This window comes from Calidris pugnax, unplaced genomic scaffold (genome assembly GCF_001431845.1).
Source record: "Calidris pugnax isolate Ruff unplaced genomic scaffold, ASM143184v1 scaffold231, whole genome shotgun sequence".
In the NCBI taxonomy this organism is placed as follows: Eukaryota; Metazoa; Chordata; class Aves; order Charadriiformes; family Scolopacidae; genus Calidris; species Calidris pugnax.
The window spans coordinates 1,129,962-1,154,716 of record NW_015090996.1 but is presented as its reverse complement, the minus strand read 5'-3'; the positions used below and the strand labels follow the sequence as shown (position 1 = coordinate 1,154,716).

Sequence of the window (24,755 nt, the reverse complement as noted above, 5' to 3'; positions counted from 1 at the left end):
GCGAAGACTCCAGCTTCTAGCAGAGCAAAGGCAATGCTGTTGTGCTACAAAGGTGTTATCCCCGTCTTTGTGCCAATATTTGATTTAGCTCTTTGTGCCCCCAAATGTATGCGAAGGAGCTCGTTACTGAAGACAGGCTTACACTCTGCATAGCCTGCAACTTAATGGGAATTCTTCAGGATTCTTCTAACATCCTGGGGTGGTTGGGAGAAGGGGCTGTGTGCGTGTGCGAACACTATCAGGTGTGTGATACAGAAAAAATAATTGGATCTCTTCAAAAAGAATGGCAGAGGGCAGCTTTAAAAATGTATTTTATTCCTTCCATTGCTTATAATTAGGAATTCTTAAGGGAGACCTTTTCAGCTTCCCTGTCCGTGTAACCCTCCTGCCTCTTTGAAGAATTGCTGTTTCTCCCACATAGGGAAATCTCTGCTCTCAATAAAGGAAAAAAAAGAAAAAAAGCTGGAAGGAGAATACTACTTTCTGAAAGAAGCAGAATTTTACGTTATTCCCCTGTGTCTCATCATTCTCTGTCAACTCGATGTTACATTGACTTGGCTGACAGGCCTTGAAGGGAATCCTTGTTTTCCAGGGGAATTCATATATTGAGTGTGCGTTATTCCACCAGCGCTAATTACTCATGCTAGAAAAATTCATGTTTTGTGGATCTCGTGGGCCAGCCACCAGAGAGAAAGAATATTATTACCCTTTTGACCCGTGTCTGCATGCTGAAGAGTCTGCATGCAAGTCAGCACACTCTTTAAGATCAGCCAGATGTTAATCTACACTGTACATTGGACAAATCTACAGTGAGGCCATAGTTTTATAAATGGCATCACTGTGTGCTCTTCAACCAACATTAATGGTGTGATCTGTAATGGGGTGGTGGGCTACCTTTGTCTTTGCCGATGACTTGTTCACTTGGTGCACCTTTCATTGGGGCTATCGTGTTCAAACGTCCTTCTTTGCGGGTGTCTATTTTTGTCAGTTAGGTTGACGGTTGGACAAGATGATCTTTAAGGTCCCTTCCAACCTAGAAGATTCTCTGATTCTTCCTACAGGCTCTGCAATGGTTTTTCTCCTTCCAGCTCTTCCTGTGCATCACTATTACCGCCGTTAATTGGGGCTGTAGTCTCTGACCATTGTTGAGATGAGAGTTTTTTACTGACGAGAGTTCAAGAATAATGAAACTGAAGCTAGTTGTCAGTGAACTCTTTCATAGAATCATAGAATGGTTTGGGTTTGAAGGGACCTTAAAGACCATCCAGTTCCAACCTCCCTGCCATGGGCAGGGACACCTCCCACCAGATCAGGTTGCTCCAAGCCCCATCCAGCCTGGCCTTGAACCCCTCCAGGGATGGGGCAGCCACAGCTTCTCTGGGCAACCTCTTCCAGTGTCTCACCACCCTTTCATCCAAGAAATTCTGTCATCCTGATGTAGAAACTTCTGTTAGAATATGAAATGCACATTACTGATTTTTTTTGTCTAATTCAAATAACTACTCAAATCCTGTCTAGCACATTCTCACTTCGGGGATTTATTTTTGCAAATATCTTTAACCTCATTTTTATGACCCATAGTATTGTTTTGCTAGTGACTTTTTTGGTAGGTTTGAAGTCTATACACAAATAGATTGATTTTACATGTTTTGACAAATTCCTTGCTCATTTATTCGCACTGAATAGTGAAAAGGATCTGTTGTCTTGTTTTATGTGCACTTCCATGGTGACAGTATTCTAGGTAGCTCTTTATCTTAAAATACTTTAAAAAGCTGAATTTCCCTCAATCTAAAATAAACCAGAACATTTCTTTATAGCCAGAAATCTTTTTGATTTTTCTGCGGGGTTTTTTTGTTTACTTGTGTTTTTATTCAAAGCAGATTTTTTTCAGTGCTTGTTAAAAAAGCCTAAAATGAGCAGCTTTCCAGGTTTAACAGAAGAGGCTGAGGATGAGTAGGAAATTAGTGTTGACGGCGTGCTGAGATGAGCTTGGAATTTGTTCCCTTTTTGCCTGGAACAGCTCCACCACTGAGGCTGGAAGTAGGATGCTGTTGAGCATTTTGTTGTTTTCCAGAGAACTCGTGGAGCATGTGATGTTTTTCCAGCCAAACCTGAATTTTTATAGTCAAGCCTGGGTGTGATGCAGATTTTTCATATTATTCTTAGTGTTATTGCTGAGATCCAAGCAGCCAGTTGCAGAGATTTTTAAAGTAATTATATGGATAACTTTTAATTTACAAGGATAGTTGAGGAAACTATCATCTCACTTCACTGGTATTATACCAGTCTGTGGGATGGACTGCATTCGCCAGAGCGTTTAACACATCCCACACAAACATCTGTGGAGAACATAGAATCATAGAATGGTCAGAGTTGGAAGGGACCTTAAAGACCATCTAGTTCCAACCCCCTGCCATGGGCAGGGACACCTCCCACTAGACCAGGTTGCTCCAAGCCCCATCCAGCCTGGCCTTGAACCCCTCCAGGGATGGGGCAGCCACAGCTTCTCTGGGCAACCTCTTCCAGGGTCTCACCACCCTCACAGGGAAGAATTTATTTCTAGTATCTAATCTAAATCTCCTCTCTTTCAGCTTGAAATGATTACCCATCGTCCTATTACTACATTCCCTGATCAAGAGTCCCCCTCCATCTCTCCTGTAGCCCCCTTCAGGTACTGGAAGGCTGTTAGAAGGTCTCCCCGGAGCCTTCTCTTCTCCAGGCTGAACAACCCCAACCCTCTCAGCCTGTCTTCATAGGAGAGGTGCTCCAGCCCTCTGATGATTTTTGTGGCCTCCTCTGGACCTGTTCCAACAGGTCCATGTCCCTCCTGTGTTGAGGACTCCAGAGCTGGATGCAGTACTCCAGATGGGGTCTCACCAAAGCAGAGTAGATGGGCAGAATCACCTCCCTCGACCTCAATATCATGCTGTCTTCAGAAGCTCAACCAGCTGCTTCAGTCTCCTGAAATAGAGTTTAATAGGTTTTTGAGGCAATACTGGTGGGAAGAGGGTTCTGCCCCTTATAATAGTTTCCTGCGAGTGCATTTTGGAGAAAGGTTGTGGAATAATAGAAAGTATTTTGTCAGAATGCTCTGAAGCAATCAAGTTGTTACAGGTTTGGAAACAAGACAAAACCTGTTCCTGAGTTTTCATGGGCAGTCGTGAAGCTGGGAATTCAGACTTACAGCTTGGTCCATTCTTAGGGAGTGGTTTTACATCTTGATAATTATAATAAATCCTTTTTTTTTTTTTAACTGCTTCATCTTTTTTTCATAAGACGGTTTTCTGGAAAGGTGATCTAATTTGAAAATAGAATAGCTGGTGTTATTTAATGGTCATTCTCCTAAAGGTCATTTTATGGTACTCTGATTTTACACTATATGCCTGATATTTTCCCCCTCCTTCCATTTGCAGATCATCCAGCAATACTAAAGGTTGATGACAGGCAACGGCTTGCGAGAGAACGGAGAGAAGAACGAGAAAAACAGCTAGGTAAGGCCTACTCTGGTTTGGGTTTTTATTTTTTGGGTTTTTTAATGGACTGTCATCTGCGTGCAGTGGTTTTGCCAGTTTGCTTTTAGGAGCATTCAGCAAACCGATTGTGCTGGGCATACAATAATGTTGTTCTAGATACACTATTTCATCTTTGAAGTAGATCTTAATTCAGCACATTTTGGGATTCATCATTGCTGTAGCTGTCACGTACCTATTACTTGCCTTTGTGAATCTGAATGAAAAGTTGGTTGATTTCTGAAATCATGCAAAGAAGCTTTACTGATATAAATGGAATTTTGTAAATTCAACTTTTAGATATTATTTTTTTAACCACTTAAGATTAGACTTCTTAATACATTGAAAGCATTCTTTATTGCTATAAAATACAGGTTCAGAATACGTTGCCAATGTGTGGTTTGAATTTTTCTACCTAAGTTTGGGTTTTTGTCAGGTGAAACCTTCAGTAGGTGTCAAATAGATGTGCTTGGTGTCTTATAAAATGTCACCTGTGCATGAGGGTGTACAACACTATTTGAGTGAAGAGGAAAGGTGAAGGCTACTTAAGTGACTGGTGACGGGCAGTGCACTGAGTGTGGTGGGGGGAGAATTATACAATTACCTGACGCCAAATTGGTGGCTTTCTGAAAACTATTTCTATGTTTGGCTGCCATAAAATTCTGGGGCAACTGGGAGGTTGGGGAGCACAAGTATTTCCTCTTATTTTTACACCTTCACCCTGATTTTTTTTAGATGCTGTATTGTTCCTGTGGCTTGTGAAACAGAAGTTATTTATTTCCATTTTCTAGCTTCTGTAGGTTTATAGAACTGTACTATAACTCCAGCCAGAGTTATGTTTCTTTTTCTCATCTGGAGAGCCATGATTTATTGGTGTCTAGGTCTTAGTGGCATTGACATCCTTCCTGCTTTACAGCACCTTATAACATGGTCCTAGCTGTGCATGAATCACTAGGGTTAGTTTGGAGGGGGAAAAGAAAGCTCTGGTTTTGGCTTGTTCAAGGGGATAACACGACAGGATGTTTGCCAATCCCTAAAAAGCTGCTGCTGGAGTTGAGGTTGGTGGTATATATTAGGCTTAGTTTCAGAGCAAATGGAAGTTACTGGCCCATTTAATTAATTTTTCATAGCAAGACGCTTCTATATCTTGAATTTTTTCTTTTTTTCAGGGTCAATCCTTGTGTAGTAACAATGCTTTGCTCAAGTGCAGAGAGAGATGCTTTTCTTAAGTTTTCCTGAACTCTGATCTTCCCAGCTATTGATAAATTAGTATCTGTTACTGGAAGGACGTGGCTTCTGTTGAGAAATGTGTCATTTTGTGTGACATATTTTCAAAGCAACATCAAACTGTGGGGTGCTTTTGGGCTGACGTGGAATCCTTCATTCCTAAACGGGAGAGTTCTGCACGTCCCTGTGATGTATGACTCTGTTGTGTGTTCTTGCATGAAGAATTATTTTGAACTAACAAGAAAATTGAAAGTCGCGTTGTACTTTCATCTGTATATTTGTCTTCCAACCTCCTGATTTAGGAGCTGTCTCTTGAGATTTGTTTTTCCAGTACAGCAAAGCAATGATTTTTACAATGGTATGCGAGCTTCATTTTTTACTTTTTTTTTGTTGTTCTTAGTGCAGAACCTGGATAATCAGTCACTCATGTCATGTTAACTGCAGCAAAGAAATGCCTAAGCTGTCTATCTTCAACATCAAGTTGTATAATGTCCTTACATAAATGTGCCTCGGTGAAAATTAGAGTTGGATTTTGTTAAAACCTGGGCATCAGTCATGCAACAGTAAAGCAACTGAAGGAAGGAATTTATTTTAGGGTTTTTTTTAGAATTAAGTTGGATTTAAACTTAATTCCTCTCCTTTTGATTCCGAGGATCTGTCAAGTTTAGCAAAGGCTTCTTTTTAAGCAGAAGTTGAGAATTTCAGTCATGCCTCAAATTATTCCCTTCGGCCAAAAAAAAAAAAAAAGACAGTGTTCAGTTCTGTAAGTGTAGAGCTGGTAATAATCTGTAACAATTTCATTTTATACTTTCAGCAACCTGAAAGGCTGAGGTCACACTATTGGTCTTTTCATGAAAATTAAGTTTTTTTCAACCCTTCTGTTGAGATCACGTGGAGTACTAGTTTAATAATGATTATGTTTCTTTATTGGGCAGTATTCTGATACTACAGGAGAGTTGATTTAAGACCTATTTTTTGCCCCCTTTAGTTTACTCTCGAGCATTAATATTTTTTCCAGGTTCCACCGTGGTGTGATAGATGTGGCTTTCACTGTGCTATAATGGGTCACTATGTGCTCTGTGCTCTTGAGGATTTGCTTGCAGCTGGCAATGGTAATTTGGTCACCTTATTTTACCTGCCACTCTTGGGTGTCTGCCTCCCTTTAATGAGAGTTTAGAGAGCAGGAAAGATGAGTGCTGTCATTTTTGTTGTCTGGACACACACAGCACGTGTGTGTTGGGACTGTCGGTGCCTGCTGGTTCTTGAGGATCCTGTTATGCTACCTAATTTAAAAAAATAAAAAGGCTTCTACAAAAATGGCCCTTTTACCTTGGTATATTCACGTCTAATTTTGGAACTTTCTTCAGAAAATGTAGGAGGCACACGGGGACATGTGTTCTATTTCAGCTAATCTCCCTATCGAGAAGGAAGGATTTTTTTAGTTCCTTCACTGCTTTTGAAATGCCATCCCAGCATTCTGAAAGATGAAATCTTTGGGGTTTTCCTCTGTGCAACTCATGTTTTCCATGACTAGCAACTTGTACGGATTTGGGGGTTTTTAGCTTTATTCTCTTAGACTTGCCTTTTCACGTGGGAGGACATATAGGAGTTGCTTAGCAGCTGTTCTTCCAGTTTTTTATTCCCCTGACCATTTGCTAATGTGTATTACATTTACGGAATCAGGGAATTGTCAGAGTTGGGAGGGACCTCTAGAAATCATCCAGTCCAACTCCCCTGCCAAAGCAGGGCTGCCCAGAGCACATCACTCAGGATGCATCCAGGTGGGGCTTGAAGATCTCCAGAGAAGGGGACTCCACACCCTCCCTGGGCAGCCTGTTCCAGGGCTCTGCCACCCTCACTGGAAAGAAGATTTTCCTCATATCTGAATGGAACTTCCCATGTTCCAGATTGTGCCCATTGCCCCTTGTCCTGTCACTGGGAACCACTGAAAAGAATCTGGCTCCACCATCCTTCAACCCACCCTTGAGATACTTGTCAGCATTAATAAGGTCTCCCCTCAGCCTTCTCTTCTCCAGGCTAAAGGGTCCCAGCTCTCCCACAATCCACATTACATTACATACATGTGCATTCAGACCTTTAAAGGATGATTAGGGTAATCTTTACTTGATTCTATAAATATATCTTCCAATGTGTCTGTCATCACTCTTCAACAATCCTAGCAAAGAGGAATTTCTGGTTTTTCCCTTTGCAGGGTCTCAGTCCCTGATTCTTGAGAAAACCATTTTAAGACTTATATCCGCACGTGTTTTATCTCCACTAATCCTGCTTGAAGATTGACCTTTTTTTATCGCAGTGATGATCCTGACAAGGACACGTGGCTCATTTAGTTTCTGGCCTTGGGAACAAAAGATGGTAATCCTGCATCTGACTTAACTCTTTGTTTAAGGACATGTGTTATTAATCTTAGTTTTTCAGAGTGTGTTTGACTTTCCGGTTGGCTAGATCCATTAAATTCTTAATACTTACAATGCATAAGCATCAAAATATGGAAGAAAGAAGATTCAGATTAGATCTCAGGAAGAAATTTTTTACTATGAGGGTGGTGAGACACTGGAAGAGGTTGCCCAGAGAAGCTGTGGCTGCCCCATCCCTGGAGGGGTTCAAGGCCAGGCTGGATGGGGCTTTGAGCAACCTGGTCTGGTGGGAGGTGTCCCTGCCCAGGGCAGGGGGGGTGGAACTGGATGATCTTTGAGGTCCCTTCCAACCCTAACCACTCTATGATTCTATGAAAATAATATTTTAAAGATCACATTATAGTACAAATTTCTCTCCCATTTGACAGTGGTCATTGGCAAAACATCACATTAATAAAAGTTACTTATTTTTTTTCTGTCAGTGAATTCCTTCTGGTTTATTCTGTTCTCTAGCAGTTGGGGACAGAACTTTATCTGACATTTCCACAGTCAGAAGCGCCCCAGAAACTGGGAATCAGTGACCCTTGCACATGAATCATTGTAGGATGTTCTCAGAGGACTTGCGTGTCAGAAGGGTTTATAAGAGAAAAAAACATTTATTTTTTTTTTACGGAAGATTAGTTAAAAAAATTCTGTGCTGAATATCCCTCGGCGTGGTTACCGGCGGAAGGTTGGCTTAGAGAAGCCAACATGAACTTCAGCTTTAATTACAGCTCTTGAAGTTCACCCGTTAATTCATTGTCAAGCCGTTTCCGCGGCCTAGTGGAACATCCCCGCTTTTAGGTGGGGTTGAGGCATCACTGATCCTTTTTTCTGCCAGCACAGCCAGGAGATGATCACGGTCTGAGCAGGGAGGAAAGGTGAAGTGGCGGCCAGGTGAGACAGATTTGCTGAGCTCAGGGCTGTAAAGCCAGGAGAGATAAAGGCTGGAAAGACTGACACAGGCTGTAGGATCTTCCCTCAGGTAAGCTGGCTGTCCAAGGGGGGTGCAAAAAGCAGATTGAGAAAGGGCAACGCTGGGCTCGTCTGCCTTTAAGTGAGGCACTGAACCAGAAGGAAAAGGACTAAAGTGAGAGACAGCAGAAGGGACAGCAAAAGAGGAGCTGGATGCCTGTTGGAATGGGTCCAGAGCAGGGCCACAAAGATGATCTGAGGGGCTGGAGCACCTCTGCTGTGAGAACAGGCTGAGAGAGTTGGGGTTGTTCAGCCTGGAGACGAGAAGGCTCCAGGGAGACCTTAGAGCCCTTTCCAGTACCTGAAGGGGCTACAGGAGAGATGGGGAGGGACTCTTGATCAGGGAGTGGAGCCATAGAATGAGGGGTAATGGTTCTGAACTGAAAGAGGGGAGATTTAGATGAGATCTCAGGAAGAAATTCTTTCTTGTGAGGGTGGTGAGACACTGGAAGAGGTTGCCCAGAGAAGCTGTGGCTGCCCCATCCCTGGAGAGGTTCAAGGCCAGGCTGGATGGGCCTTGGAGCAACCTGGTCTGGTGGGAGGTGTCCCTGCCCAGGGCAGGGGGGTTGGAACTGGATGATCTCTGAGGTCCCTTCCAACCTGAACCATTCCATGATTGAAGTCTAGTTTTGAACAACTACACTGTTTGGGTTCCTCAGTGTGATCAGGGTCTATGTAACAGGGTGTGTGCACTTTTACTCTTTCTTTTCTCTAAATTTCATTTGTACAATGCCATGGTGACAGGGTGCTGTAGGACTCTGACTAGAGCATTTCCTGTGGGGAGGTAGGCTTGACTTAGATTGCAAACACATGATGTTGCATAAGGGAACAATTTAGTTCCCCTCTTGGATGGTTAGCTTGGGAAGCTAAAGTTTATAACAAACATCAAATTATGCAAATTTTACATGCAATAAATGAAATGGATTCCAGATTTCCTTTTACGAAGATGGTAGGGAATGACTCTAATTTTTTTTCAAGATCCATTTCGGTGACATTTATAGACAGATGGGTAATAAAGACTGGAAATTGCAGCTAATTGTGCATATTAGAATAAAATTAGCCCATTAACTTGAAAAAGGTATATGATTTTACCTATTACAAGCTCTGTGTCTATATGTACCTGTGCAATGCTGTCCTCCGAACTGAAACCCTCTGAACATTTCTGCATCAGAAACATAACAGTGAACTCAAATAGGAGACAATTCTGAAGATGAAAACTGGCAGGAGAAGCTTCACAGGAAGTAATTATACATAAAAAGGGAATAATACCATATCCTCCAGGAACGGCATTCAACAGTTATTTAGCATTACTGCGGTCTGCTGCTAACGAACAATTGTTTGAGGAAAAAGGGGAAGATAAAAACCTAGGCTTGAGTTGGGAAAAAATTGATTAAAAGTATTGTGGTGTTCACAGTGTATGATTAGGTAAGTTCTGTTGAAGTTTGGTTTTATGAAGCACAATAATATTTTACCTGTTCAGGCCCATAAACTCAAGCTCTGAGTGCCTCTTTCCTTCCTTTTGTGTCCTCCTGAGTAGTAGTCAGATTTCCCAGCTTCACGCTGCCTTTTGTGAAGCTTCTCTCTTCAGTGTGTGTCCAGTATATAGTAATTGTTTCTGTTGATGGAGGAGAAAGGATATATTTTCCCCAAAAATTAATTCTGAGCTTAGGAGTATGACTTGTCAGAGGAATAGGAACGTGATACTGCTCAAAAACAGAACTGCAGAGGTCTTTGAGACAAAAACTTATGAATTTAATGTGTGTGGAATTAGACAATGACTAAGGGCTTGGGGCAGAGGCTTTCATAAATGTGTGAAGCACAGAGGAGCCATATTCTGTAGCCTTTCTTTTAGGTGTAGGATGGATTTGAATTGATCTGGTATCAGAGGGTGGTGAGACACTGGAAGAGGTTGCCCAGAGAAGCTGTGGCTGCCCCATCCCTGGAGGGGTTGAAGGCCAGGCTGGTTGGAGCTTGGAGCAACCTGGTCTGGTGGGAGGTGTCCCTGCCCATGGCAGGGGGTTGGAACTCCATGGTCTTTAAGACCCCTTCCAACCCAAACCATTCTATGATTCTTGCATTTGGAACACCAATTCTGGCTCTATTTTGTTATGTTGTAAGGCTTTAATACAGAAGGAGCTTTGCAGATTTCTGTTGACCTGAAAGCTGCTTTTTCTGCCCTATTCTGCTATTTTCTGCCTCAATCTGCAGTTCACGTTTCTCCTTCAAGTCACATAAGTAAATTAGCATGGAAAAGTATTTCTATAAATCTTCTGGTAGTTCTTGCATTAGTATTTCACATTTGTAGGTGTTACCTCTCACATCTATTGTTCGTAATTATCTAAGGAACTTTACTATTGCTTCTCGTCGTAATTATTCTAGCTACGATTGTTAAATTTCCTGCAAACATCTTGCTGAGCTTTCACCCCTCTTGCCAAGAAGGGTCTCTTACAGTTGCTTGTAGCTGCTGAACAAACATCTCCCAGCTGGTTTGGGTACCATGGAAAAAGTTAAACATGCTCTCTGTGTTTCTCAGGAAAGTATTTGACATGTGAAATACTGTTTTCCTAAGGGAGATGCTCCACGTATGAACTGGGTTGCTCAGGGTAGAGATTAGGCTTTGAGCAACCTGGTCTGGTGGGAGGTGTCCCTGCCCCATGGCAGGGGGTTGGAACTGGATGATCTTTAAGATCCCTTCCAACCCAAACCATTCTATGATTTTTCATGGGACTGTGGGCATAAGGTTCACGGTGCAATCTCAGCACTTTATTAGGAGAGGTGGGATTTGGTTGAGCAGGCAGGAAAGTGCAGATGAGCAGTTTGGCAAAGATGAGTCCTGGTGTTATATGGAGTGCACTGAATCAGTCTGCTCTGAACACCTAGAAGCATTTGGGGTTTTTTGATTTTGGTATGTGGTTGTGTCACCACAAATATCTCTGCTAACTGAAGGCTGGAGTTGCTGTGATTATTTTTTCTTTTTTTTTTTTTTTTCTTTTTTTCCACATGTTGAATTTAAAAAATACTGTCTTAGACTTAGGTAGTGAACTTTCTTACATTGCTGACCTTGGAAATTGAAAATCTTTTTAAGTCTTTGTGACACTTTGCTGCTCTGGTTCCTTGTTGCTGCTGTGTTGTCAATGAGTTCCTTCTGTGTACGGTTTTCTAATGCTGTTCTTGGTGATGCTTGTCTCGTGACTTTCATGTGTATTTCTTTCTGCACTCCCAACTCATGAAGATCCAGAGGTATTAAATGTCCGGGGTTGTTAAAAAAGCAAGTAACAGGTTTTTTTAGAAGACACAAATTTCTGGGACCTGAAACTTTCACGACAGCAACGGGGAGAGGTCCACAGTATTATATGTAAATGGTTTCATGTGGACTACAGTTTGAGCCCACATTCCAGATAGTACCTTCATGAAAATTTAGGCCCTGATGGGGAACAAAATGTGCGTTGTGTGGTGCTGCTTGATTTGTCTTGATTAGAGCTTCTGAAACACGTTGTTTGGAGCTCTGCAGCAGTGGAGTTATAGGAGAGATTGAAATTCACCTTTAGACTGACTTCTTTGGTGGATACTTGTGTCCTTCTGGCCAACTAATGGTCCAGGTGTCATCCCAGCTACTTCTATCATAAGAGATATGTATTGATCAGTAAAGGTATGTAGTGCTAATAGTTTTATTTTTCTTCTTACAGTAAAAGATTGCAGAGAATTATCACGGTTTGTACAACAGAAGTGTGGTTGCATGTATCTGACTTCGCTATTTAGGTATTTCAAGCTAACAAAAAAATCCTTTCTTCCACATAGATACTATATGCTTAAATAACTATTTCTGGTAATAATTCATAGTAAGTAAATTGAAATGAAATGAATGTGTGAGCAGGGTACACAATGTTTTAATATGTGAAGAGAGGTTAGGATATTACATGTGTCTTAGGAAAATGAGTTCAGATTTTTTTCCATTTAGTTGGTTATTCAGATTGTATTAAAGACTTCATCACACGTAGCACGTTAATACTTTTATCTCTGGTTCTTCTCACAGCTGCAAGAGAAACAGTCTGGTTAGAAAGAGAAGAGAGAGCCCGGCAACATTATGAAAAACACCTCGAGGAGCGGAGGAAGAAGCTGGAAGAGCAGAGATTAAAGGAAGAGAGGAGGAGAGCTGCCGTAGAGGAAAAGCGAAGGCAGAGACTAGAAGAAGATAAGGTAGGAATGAATGTCATGAAAACACTTTTCAGCTTGCTTTTACCATAAGATACACTACTATCAAACTGCTTCTTTAAAAGTTGTTGCAAAGAACGCAACATAAGCCATGGTCATCAGGAGAGAGTGTGCCAAAGAGGGGTTTAAGCCTTAATTGCCCAGATGCTGCTTCTAAAATGCCCTTTATGAATCAAACACAACAAAGTTGAGCGTGTCTGGATTAGAGTATATGGCACTGCACAAACTCATGCAGAAAAATACAAATTGGGTTGGTTTTGTGTGCTTATCTGTTAATTCTCAGCCACACAGTATAAGGGTAGCTAAATAGTAGTTGCCCTAACAAAACATTTAAGCAAGTGTGTAATGAAATATGTTCTTGGCTTAATTTTCTCAGTTGAGCTGGGAACTACGTGCAGTGGGATCCTGTGTTTTTTTTTATTCTTCAGGTCTCAAACAGATCTTACCTTTTCAAAATTACGGTTAACTTTATTTAATAAATACATATTAATTTATTTATGGCTTAATTTCTGGCTAATCCCATTCTAGAGTTAGGATGCTTCATCTGAGAGTGTGTCTGAGCAGTAGATAAGCTTGACCACAACTCCCAGATTGCCTGCTAGGCTTTGTCCGCGTGAAGGATGGCAGGGTTGGATGAGAAGATGAAGTTTAAAAACCCGACAGCATCCCAATTGTGTTGTCCTGTTGTCCTTAAGGAACGACATGAAGCTGTTGTACGTCGCACAATTGAAAGAAGCCAGAAGCCAAAACAAAAGCAAAACAGGTGGTCCTGGGGAGGAGCGCTACAAAACCGCATTAATAACACAGGTAACGAGGGAGGCTGGGTTTGCCAACCAGTTTCCCTGCCCTGCCACTTCACTGGAATTTACTCTGCTTCTCTTAAAAGGAAGGATGATTCATTGTACCCTGGTTTACATTCTTTGCTCTTCATCTTATTTTTGCTAGCGACGGCGCCTTTCTGACATTCTTATTCTGACAGATAACAAGAAGAAATCTGACCTGAAAGTTAAAACTTGTTTCAGGAGTTGGCTTAACTCTCTATCTTGCTACAGCTTCTCGCTTCTGCTGCTTTGCTGTTGTTCATGTGTGTATTTGTGGGTGTGCTTGTGCCCTGTCAAGCTTGTGGTACCAGCTGCTGTGCACAAATGCTAAGGGCTGTGGCTAGAAAAATAGCTCTGGTGGAAACGACCAAATATTAAGATTAAAACAGACACAAGGAAGAAAAATTTGTTTTTTGTAATAAGCCATCTATGCACAAATGCTAAGGGCTGTGGCTAGAAAAATAGCTCTGGTGGAAACGACCAAATATTGAGATTAAAACAGACGCAAGGAAGAAAAAAATGTTCTTTGTAATAAGCCATCTAGACCTTGTACAGATATTTTGGGAGATGGAAGTCCCTTTTTTTCCCCCTTAATTCACCCATCTTTAAGGTTTTTTTAAGTTGAAGTGAATTTTAGCTCTAGGCGCTTTTTCCCCAGTTATGTTCTCTAACTTAACCTGCCAATTGTTAATGTGTATATGCCCTGTTAAATATGACTCTAACCCAAAAAAAGAGGACTTACCCTTTATTTCTTTCACCAGCAAGCAGTGCTTAGAATTCTTCTCTTCCTGCTCTAATGTGTACATTTCAATGTGCCCAATCTTTCATCAAGGAGGAAAAAAAAAGAGAAAAAGAGATAAGAATGCTCTGAAATCTTTGTCATATATAAATTCAACAAACAGTTATTTTTCATAAAAGGTTACTTTTTCTTTGCTTAACTCTGTGTGACTTATTTGATTTCTATTTTCTTTCCTGTGGAAAAAAAAAAAAAAAAATCATTGTCTTGCATTCTGTCCCTAGGTTATTTTTTTGAATCATCATTCACCTTTCTCGATTTAGCAGGCCTGGAGCACCACTTCAGCTCTCTGGGTGGTGCTAGAAAACCTGGTACATAATTGCTGTGGTTTGTTGATTCCTTTACCCCTAGCTAGTTCTCAGGAAATGAGATCATCAGTAACTAAACCACCCTCACGTAGTCGCAATGCATGCTTAACATCGTGCCCATAGATTAGAACTGTTGGTAGTACCAGATTTTTTTCATTATTATTTAATTTTACTATGGAGAGTTACTACTGGCTGACTCTAAAGATTTGGCACAATTCACTGAAATGAAGCAGAATATTTTGTCTACTGAAATTCGGGGAGACCCAATTCGAATATTTTGGTTTTTTCTAAAACCCTTTTGGCATACAACATATACACAGGACGTGCAATTATTTTACACATGAACACAGACATAGAACCAGCTGCCTTGGGTGACGTGCTGCTCGTGGATATTTTAATTTTGTTTTTAGAGCAGAGAAACCAGCAATCCTTCTGGGCAATGGATTGTGTTTGGGCTGTTCTACATTTACAGGATTCCTATTGCCGTGCTAAATTACCAGCTGCCTTGGGTGACGTGCTGCTCGTGGATATTTTAATTCTGTTTTTAGAAGAGAGAAACCAGCAATCCTTCCAGGCAATGGATTGTGTTTGGGCTGTTCTACATTTACAGGATTCCTATTGCCGTGCTAAATTTCATTCATTTAAGTAATGTTTATAGACCCGAAAGAAATCCATCTTCTTCTAGCCAATACATCCTTTATGCCAAATGTAGGAAACTTTTTTATACTATACATTTTCTCAGCTACAGATTAGATACAAGAGATCAAAATCCCCATCCCATTCCCAGCAATATTGGTCTGACAAGGATCTGTGACACACGAATCCCAAGCATCCTGTCTCCAGTACTGAGACTCTTCAATATCAATGGGGGATAATCTCCCCAGCCTACAGAGCTTTTGTTCTCAGCTATAACATTTAGATTTCTCCTTTTAAAACCCTTTTCTGAGTTTTATCCCCCTTCCAGTACCCAGTTTGCTGGTTCTGTGCCCTCACTGGGTCACCCTACCATTAGACCAAGTGAGCAAATAACCACATGGGGTAGGAGAGAATCTTTCTTTGCCCCAACCGGTTACAGTTCATAGATCTGGAGGAGATGGAGCTGATACACGTAGTGGTTGCACGGGCAAATGGTGCAAAATTGCTCTAAAATGCACAGAACCTAAAAGAAAAAGAGAGCCCTTCAGTGTTACACACCAAGCACGTGCGTTACACGTGGGCTCTGCTCTTCCACGGAGACTCATTTTCTTTCTCTGGGAAGCTTTGGATTAACTGATGACAACTTCCTTCCCAGCAGGGAGAAAATGCCTCTCCGGTGGGAAATTTATCACTTACATATAACTACAGTTTTTTTTAACTCCATCTTTTAATTCCTTTTGTGCTTTCAGGAAGAAATTTTTTACTCAGGAAGAAATTTTTTACTATGAGGGTGGTGAGACACTGGAACAGGTTGCCCAGGGAAGTTGTGGATGCCCCATCCCTGGATGGGGTTCAAGGCCAGGCTGGATGGGGTCTTGAGCAACCTGGTCTGGTGGGAGGTGTCCCTGCCCAGGGCAGGGGGTTGGAACTCGATGATCTTTGAGGTCCCTTCCAACCCAAACCATTCTATGATTCTATGATTACCCTCCCTTCCCTCACGCGCTAGTCTTCCCATAAGCTTGCAACGTTGTAGTGTCATGATATTGACCTTTTTGACTAGTAAAAGTGCAAATGTCACCTTTTATTCAGGTGCAAAAGGGGTGTTTTTATGACTAACCTGACATTTCCAAGCGTGTTGGTCCTTCCCTGAAGCTTTCTATTCTCAGTCACGAGCAAGGTTTTTCTGAGAATGTTGAAAGGAACGAGGAATTATCATCTTATCTAATCGTATCCACTTTAGATCCTCCAGGAGGTCCTTGGATTACAACCTGATTGAATGGCAATCCACAAACAGAATATTTTAGACGTTTGAAACTGAAATTGAAGTGGTTTTGTGCCCAGTCTTTGAGTCACCTGTACAAAGTCTGCTGAGAAGTCCGTTCTATTTGGAAAGTTCTTGTGGTAGAGCCAGGAGTGACTTAGTCATGTTTTCCTCCTCCCGCTAGCGAGCTAGGAACTGGCACTACTGCATGTTGGGCTGTCAATTAGCATTATCTCCATTTGTTTTAGATCCAGACAGGCGATCTGTTTCAACAATGAACCTTTCGAAACATGTTGATCCAGTCATTAACAAGCGGCTCTCCTCCTCATCTGCAACATTACTAAATTCTCCAGACAGAGGTACAGTTTGAAAGAGAAAAATAATTTTAAAAAAAAAAAAAAAAAGAAAAATTTTAAAAAAGAGCAAGAAAGAATGTTCTGTGTTGATGTATTACTTTGCACATAAAACATGCTTCTGAAGTCGTTTTCTGTACTTCATCGTAAGTGGGAGTGAAAAGGCTTCAAATGTGAAAAGTAAATGGTTGAACATTTTTTCCTGTGAGAATAAATATATATTTCTTGGTGTTTTTTTTTTTTTTAAAAAAAAAAAACAACAACAACAAGAGAACCTACCTAAACAATCTCACTTTAGCAAATGAGAAAATCAGTGCTTCTGTCAGGTTTTTAGTAAATGAGGTACGACGATTGAAAAGAGTACATCGCTCCACAGTGCATGCAATCACGTGTGACCTTTTGATTTGCATCAGGCCATTCTGTCATGATTTTGTTTTCCTTCCTTCACTGGTAGTAATTCTTGAATACCTAAGAACGTGTTGCATGAAGCTTTCAAGCAATTATTTTACTTTATTAATTCTGATAATTTTTTATTGAAGAGTTATGGATGTTTTTCATGTGGTCTGTTTATTGACTTTTCGTGTCCAGCTCCTTTTCAAAAATTGCTTGATTTCGGTGTGTGTTTGTGATGTTTGTAGCTCTGCACAAATGATAAACAATCAATCCTTTAGAAATGAATTTCGGCTGAATTGCTGCCTCTGTTCCGAGGATTTATAAGATTGAAGCATTGAGCTTAAAGGAGTTTTTATAAAAGAATGTCTCTTGTATAACTTGTGCAAAGAGCTTTACGGAAAAGTACTTGGTAGGGATTTTTTTGTCCTCTGCTGAGAATGAGAAGCTCTGTCCTATTTCAGTCCGGAGAAATGCATGTTTTCAAAACCAATTTTTTAGAATGGAAATTTGAATGTGTTGCAGAACTGATCATCAGATGTCATTATTTGTGTGTCTTAACAAAGTTCCATGTTTTATGTGCATGTTTGTACATTTGTATCTGGTTGGTTTGACGAGCCATGTTAATCCCAGTGGGCAAACCTCATTGTAGAGTCTGGGAACTTGCAAAAAATCACCATCCCTGGCCATTTAGATGCAGAGCTAAGGGACATGGTGAAGGGGAGGACTTTGTAGAGTAGGGGAGATGGTTGGACGCGATGATCCCAAGGGTCTCTTCCAACCTAGACGATTCTATGATTCTATGAAATACAGAAAACTATTCAGTTTTAATTTTGTTAGCTTTTCAGGTGTAGATATATATATTTTTTTCAGACAATTGCTATGCTTTGCCAGGGGATGCTGCTTTGAGGGAAGGATCTTGGGGGCGGGGGTTAAGGAGGGAAACAGCAGGAGGCATTAAATATGAAGGATGGTCTATTAAGGACTGTAACTCACTGTGTGATGGTTTCTGCCACCCATTTCAAATTCAGGAGAAGTCAGACTGAATGCCAGGCAGCCTGGCAGTGGGGAAAGGTGATGGCCACGTGTCAAAAACGTTAAATGTTGGGACATTCCTTGCTTGGCATTTTCATTAAAGCAGCACAGGAGGAGTTGGAAGTCTCTCGGGTCTTTCACAGACTCCCAAGACAGAAACCAAATCCCAACTCTATAAATGCTTTCTCCTGCAAAGTCATAGACCTAAATCGAGGTGAGCCTGTACCTGGAGAAGTGCCACCTGTCCCTCCGGTGGCCTCAACATCTTAAGGCAAGCTCTTAAAGGAAGGCTCGGGCTGTCTGCTCCCCGTTTCACCTTCCAGAGGGCACCCAGTCACGCTTCCTCCGCGGTGCCTACTCCTGCCTGCAAGCCCTGGAGATGAGGATGATAAGCTTACCCTAAGGGGCTTATCGCTGTCATAAAGAACACGTCTTCCGTTAAGCAGCACCTTTTTTGCCATTTGAAGGACAGGATTTATTTATTTTTTCGGCCCAGCAAAAGTTTTCATTCACTAATCACCTAAAATAGTGGTGAACTCCTGCTCCAATGTAGCTCTTCATCACAATTTAAGAGTTGGGCAGCCAGAACAGGCACCTCCTTAGAGAACAAGTCACATGAGGAGAGGCTGAGAGAAATGGGCATGTTTAGTTTGGAGAAGAGGAGGCTGAGGGGAGACCTCATTGCCCTCTACAACTACCTGAAAGGAGGTTGTAGAGAGGTGGGTGGTGGCCTGTTCTCCCAAAGGAATAACGACAGGCCCAGAGGAAATGGTCTCAAGTTGGGGCAGGGGAGGTTTAGATTAGATATTAGGAAGAATTACTTTACTGAGAGAGTGGTCAGGCACTGGAACAGCCTGCCCAGGGAGGTGGTGGAGTCACCATCCCTGGAGGTATTTAAGAAACATGTAGACATGGCACTTCAGGGCATGCTCTCGTGCCCAAGATTGTTGGTTTCTGTCTGTTTGTGGGGTTTTTTTGGTGTGGTGGGTTTTGTTTTGTTTTGTTTTGTTTGGCTTTTTTTGTGGTTGGACTTGATGATCTCAAAGCTTCCTTCCAACCATGAAGATTCTGTGATTCTTAGGCTTTTATGTTAGTGGTACAGAGCTGAGTAGTTGAAACTGTGACAAGCCGTGAGCACACATATTCAGGTGGAGAAAGCTGCTGTTGACCAATGAATTTTGGTAATTGTGCTCTTTTAGGAAAGCTTAGCAAGTGGAGAATACCTTAGATCAGGTATTTAGATCTTAGATCACTTTCTTAGCTGTGTTCCTCCTCCTCTCTACAGTGCTTTTTCTTGCAAACAGGTGATGTTCTCCATCACTGCATCATCTTTCTCTGGCACCTTCATAGAAGAAATTTATGGACTCCAGTATTGGTTCCTGTTGAAGGAGAATCTAAGCATGGAGTAGTTTTTTCCCCACCTACTCCTCGCCGTGTCTGTGGCTCTGTATGAGCAGCCACCGCTGCTACCAGTGAGAGTCTCCCTCGGGGTGCTCATCAGGAGACCCGTTAAATCCCTGCCTCCCATCTGTCCCTAGAACTAATCAGATGCTGCTGTTTGCTTACTTCTGCAATTTATTCTGCTGCTGCTCAGACAACTTCCTAGTGTTCATTTTATCTATCCTGTAGACAAATAGAGGTGATTCAATTCACTCTTGCCAGCTCCCTGGGACAAGTCAGGCCATAAAGGTCTTTAATCTGTTTAAACCAACCTGCTTGTAGCTGGGGTAGGGGTACTTGCACCCACAACCCTATCACAAACGTGTTTCCTGCATGGAAACAAAGAGCAAACAGCCCTAAGAACAATAGCCTGACACAGCATGAGAACAAAAAAATATCATTTCCCTTTATCTGTCAGATGGTCTGAAGATCTACATCTTGAAAACATCACCCTAAGGCACTAAAAACAGAAAGAAAAAGAATTGACCTCATCGTTTTAAAGTCAATCTTATTATTTTCTGATGCTCTTTGTTTTGCCTCGGTGTGAACTGGACACCAAAGTTAAGTCGTTCAAAGCATTTAGGTGTTAATGCTCTCCTACTTGGAGCTTGGTGGGCAGAAGCTTATTTGGAGGCTCTGGGTTAATGGTGATGCTGTTAAAATATGTGTCCAAAGTGTCAAATACAGTGCATGTGGAAAATTCAGTATGTGATGACCTTGATCTTCAAGGCTGATCATCATGTAGGCTCACCTACAGCCGAGGTGTATTTAAATGAACTCTGACCTGAACCCATTTTAGAGATTTAGGGAGACTTCACTCCAAGCTCCTGGCTAAAAATTATCTTACACCTTTGAGTCAGGCCTGTTGCTTATATGGAGGAGGAGGTTTTGTTGGTGTCTTTTATTTCCCTTTTGGTGTCTCTCAACTCATTTTCTCCCAAACGTTGCTCTGATCTGGGTGCTGTGGGCACACAGTCACTTCCAGCAGGCGATGGGGATGTAGGAAAAAATCAGAATATTAACCCATACTCAGCTTTAGGGCAAATGACAGGGGACAGGTGAGATGTGGCAATTTAGTGTTTTAAGTCATCGGTCTCTTACCTGGGTCCTCTTGAGACTGCTTCATCTCTGGGGCCTTGCGTGTCAGGTCTGCAGCTGTTCCCCCAGGGCCATATTCCATAGTGACATTTTCTTACTAGTGGCTGCAGCTGGGTGTTTTAAGGCATCGGTCTCTTACCTGGGTCCTCTTGAGACTGCTTCATCTCTGGGGCCTTGCGTGTCAGGTCTGCAGCTGTTCCCCCAGGGCCATATTCCATAGTGACATTTTCTTACCAGTGGCTGCAGCTGGACAGATGGAACTCCAGGAAACTTAAGAGTGTACATAGCACTCATCCCTGGCTGTGTTTAAGGGCCGTTTAGATGCAGTGCTAAGGGACATGGTGAAGGGGAGGACTTTGTAGAGTAGGGTAGATGGTTGGACTCGATGATCCCAAGGGTCTCTTCCAACCTAGACCATTCTATGATTCTATGATTTATTGGCCTAAAATTTTATAGAATCCTAGAATGGTCTAGGTTGGAAGGGACCTTTAAGATCATCTAGTCCGACCGTCAACCTGACTCTGATAAAAAAAGATCACTAACCCATATCACTAAGCTCTGTGTCTTTTAAATACCTCCAGGGATGGTGCCTCAACCACTTCCCTGGGCAGCCCATTCCAATCCCATTTCAGGGATTGCTTTCTGAAGCCATATGGTCTTTGTGTTAAACTATGAGAGAAGACTCTCGTGCCCATGACTCTCACCTGGAGAAGATGATCTTTGAGGTCCCTTCCAACCTAGAAGATTCTGTGATTCTGTGGTAAAACACGAGACCACAAAAAAAGGACCTGTTGTCTTGCAACAGGAGCTTTAAACGGTGACCACACTGAGCACGGTGCCTGGAGAAGAAAGGAAGCAAAGATTTTTACCATTATTGCATCCAGTTTAATGGTAGTTCTGTGATTCCTTTTTTTTTTCTTCATTGTTAAATTACAAGCTTAACGATGATGTTTCCAACCTAGACCATTCTATGATTCTATGATTTATTGGCCTAAAATTTTATAGAATCCTAGAATGGTCTAGGTTGGAAGGGACCTTTAAGATCATCTAGTCCGACCGTCAACCTGACTCTGATAAAAAAAGATCACTAACCCATGTCACTAAGCTCTGTGTCTTTTAAATACCTCCAGGGATGGTGCCTCAACCACTTCCCTGGGCAGCCCATTCCAATCCCATTTCAGGGATTGCTTTCTGAAGCCATATGGTCTTTGTGTTAAACTATGAGAGAAGACTCTCGTGCCCATGACTCTCATCTGGAGAAGATGATCTTTGAGGTCCCTTCCAACCTAGAAGATTCTGTGATTCTGTGGTAAAACACGAGACCACAAAAAAAGGACCTGTTGTCTTGCAACAGGAGCTTTAAACGGTGACCACACTGAGCACGGTGCCTGGAGAAGAAAGGAAGCAAAGATTTTTACCATTATTGCATCCAGTTTAATGGTAGTTCTGTGATTCCTTTTTTTTTTTCTTCATTGTTAAATTACAAGCTTAACGATGATGTGTGCGCTGTAATGGGAGTCTCTGTAGGGTGTTTTGTGTCTCTCTATATTCTGTACCGATGCAGAATGGAAGCATTAATCACAAAGAGCTCTGGCAGCAGTACATTGTGTGAGGACACTTACCCAGAGAGCCTGCTGTGTCTGAGGGTCCTATATTTCTATAGTAATGCCCCTTATTGAGTTAGGGGGATTTAGGGGAGCAATTTGAGAAGTGAAAAACAGCACCGAGGGCGGATTAGGCAATTATACCTTCATAGGATGAGATTGAGACTGGCCCCTCTTTTCACGGGGCTCAGCATGGAGTAGATTAAAGACAGATTCAGAGTTTATGGCTATTAAAAGTGATGGATCTCTACCTTTAAAAATGCAAATTAATCTCAGGTTTATTGCAGCCAGGGACTTTAGTGGTTGTTTTAGAGACTGAGCCTCGTAAATTCAGGCTGTAGTTTTGCTGCTGTAATCACCAAACTAAGGCCAATGAATGCTGAGATGTAAGAAGTCCTGATCTCACTTGCAGCATCAAGATTATTGCTGTGCTCTAAATTTATTATAATGAACTACTATGGGAACTAGTTGAATGTTTTGATTTTGTGACGCTCGTTATAACACAATTTATTGCATCAGAGTATCAAAGAAACATCTAGTTTAATGTAAAAAATAACTTAGAGAGCTCTTTTGGTTACTAATTTGCTATGATCAATGTTTAAATAGTATTTTTTCCAAAAGTAAAGAAATTTTGCAAAGCAAAAGGACAAGCTAAATTTGCATTAGGCAATATTGGGAAAAGCAAGGCAAGGGAGTGGTTGCAGCCAGGGCAATGTGTAGTGAAATTTTGCAAAGCAAAAGGACAAGCTAAATCTGCATTAGAAAATATTGGAAAAAGCAAGGCAAGGGAGTGATTGCAGCCAGGTCAACGTGTAGTGTGTTTTCAACACAGACTCATGGTGCAAAAAGTTGGCTCTTGTTACTGTTCTAAATAGAAAAATCATCATTAGTAGGATTTTTGACAGAATCAATGATGAAATGTACTTAGTGTATTCTATGGCTTCACCTGTGACTGAGACGACTGCAACCAAGACGTGTTCTTTTGAGATGCTTTGACAAAACCTCTTTCTTTGGCCCAGTTCTCTGTATAGCAACCTTTGGGTTTTTTTTTTCTAACTAGCCTGGCAGACTATGGAAGGTGTTTTAGTAATTGGTCTTTTTTGTAACTAGAAAACTATATGTATAGAAAGAGTCCTGGACACAAACATCTCCGCCAAAGTCTGTATTCAGGAGTGGGGGCTGCGCTCTCAGTACAGAAGTTATCCTATTGTTCCTACTAAGGGGTGTGGCATATGTGCAAAATATCATGTTAATTTGATAATAATTTGCCACAATGCCACAGGCAGTCACACAAATTAGATGTTCAGATGTGTGTGTTCCTTTAGGAATCCCTCTACTAAAACGGAGTGAGAATTAAACGCACAGCACTGATTGACGGTACGGTTTTGATCTCTGAAGGACACTGCCAATATTTTCTTGGATAGGGAGGCAGGGATACTAATGCTTCTGCAACGTGCAGTTTTTTGTGAAGCTTTCTAACATCTTGCTTGTTGTGGTGCACGTCCAGCTCGCCGCCTGCAGCTCAGCCCCTGGGAGAGCAGCATCGTTAGCAGGCTCCTGACGCCCACGCACTCCTTCCTGGCCCGAAGCAAAAGCACCGCTGCGTTGTCCGGAGGAGATGCAGGTAAACCTGGAAGAACTTGGGGGGGGGACTTCGTGTCTCCAATGCTTGTTTTTCCAGATTCCCTGTGGGATGTCATAAAACTTATTGATCTAATTAGGAATGTCCTGGTGGCATCCCGGGATGGGCTTGAATCTCCGCTCGAGCATGGAAGCTCGTTTGTACACTTGTTTGCTGCGTCTCTCTTTCTCCCAACACCTCTTTATTAATTTCTTCTGCCTCGTTATCAGCTCAATCAATGAACACAACACACACAGGGCAGCAACGTCACGCTGTCCATGGATGTTGAAGGAAATACCCACAGGGGTGTAAAGCACTGGTTCGGCACAACCCACTGCTCAGGCTGTCACCTGCTTCCTGCAAAAAATACTCTGTACCAGGGCACTTCCCACAGAAAGATAGTCCCTGGTTCCAGGGGATTTAATGCACATGAAGTTAAATGTGCAGGTTTAATGATGTTATAGTAATTATCAAGTTCTCTGCCAACCCCAGAGCAGCACTCTGATGTACTCCTGAGGGCAAAATTAACATCTAGAAATGTGAAAATATCACTAGGTGGTAAATTAAAGCCCAGGCAAAACTGGCTCCCCAGTTCAAGAGGGGCAGGGAACTACTAGAAAGAGTCCAGCGAAGGGCAACAAAGATGATTCAAGGATTGGAGCATCTCCCTTATGAGGAGAGACTGAGAGAGCTGGGACTCTTTAGTCTGGAGAAGAGAAGGCTGAGGGGAGACCTTATCAATGCCTACAAGTATCTCAAGGGAGGGTTGAAGGAGGAGGGAGCCAGACTCTTTTCAGTGGTTCCCAGTGAGAGGACGAGGGGCAACGGGCACAAGTTGGAACATAAGAGGTTCCACTCAAATATGAGGAGAAACTTCTTCACGGTGAGGGTGACAGAGCCCTGGAACAGGCTGCCCAGGGGGGGTGTGGAGTCCCCTTCCTTGGAGATTTTCAAGACCCGCCTGGATGCTCCTGAGTAACATGCTCTAGCTCTGGGCAATCCTGCTTCAGCAGGGGAGTTGGACTAGATGATCTCTATGGTCCCTTCCAACTCTA

At 42.1% G+C, this 24,755-nt stretch overlaps 1 protein-coding gene across 1 annotated transcript in view; it reads left to right on the top strand.

Annotated features, from left to right (window-relative positions):
• The window catches only part of MAP7 (microtubule associated protein 7), a gene marked incomplete at its 5' end in the record, with an annotated part of 74,411 nt that overhangs the window by 3,993 nt on the left and 45,663 nt on the right, over nucleotides 1-24,755 (top strand). Inside the window, 5 exons of the mRNA XM_014955387.1 lie at nucleotides 3,414-3,491; nucleotides 12,159-12,322; nucleotides 13,033-13,144; nucleotides 16,408-16,518; nucleotides 23,587-23,703. Coding sequence (XP_014810873.1) covers nucleotides 3,414-3,491; nucleotides 12,159-12,322; nucleotides 13,033-13,144; nucleotides 16,408-16,518; nucleotides 23,587-23,703 — 582 coding nt within the window. The remainder of the gene's footprint in view (nucleotides 1-3,413; nucleotides 3,492-12,158; nucleotides 12,323-13,032; nucleotides 13,145-16,407; nucleotides 16,519-23,586; nucleotides 23,704-24,755) is intronic.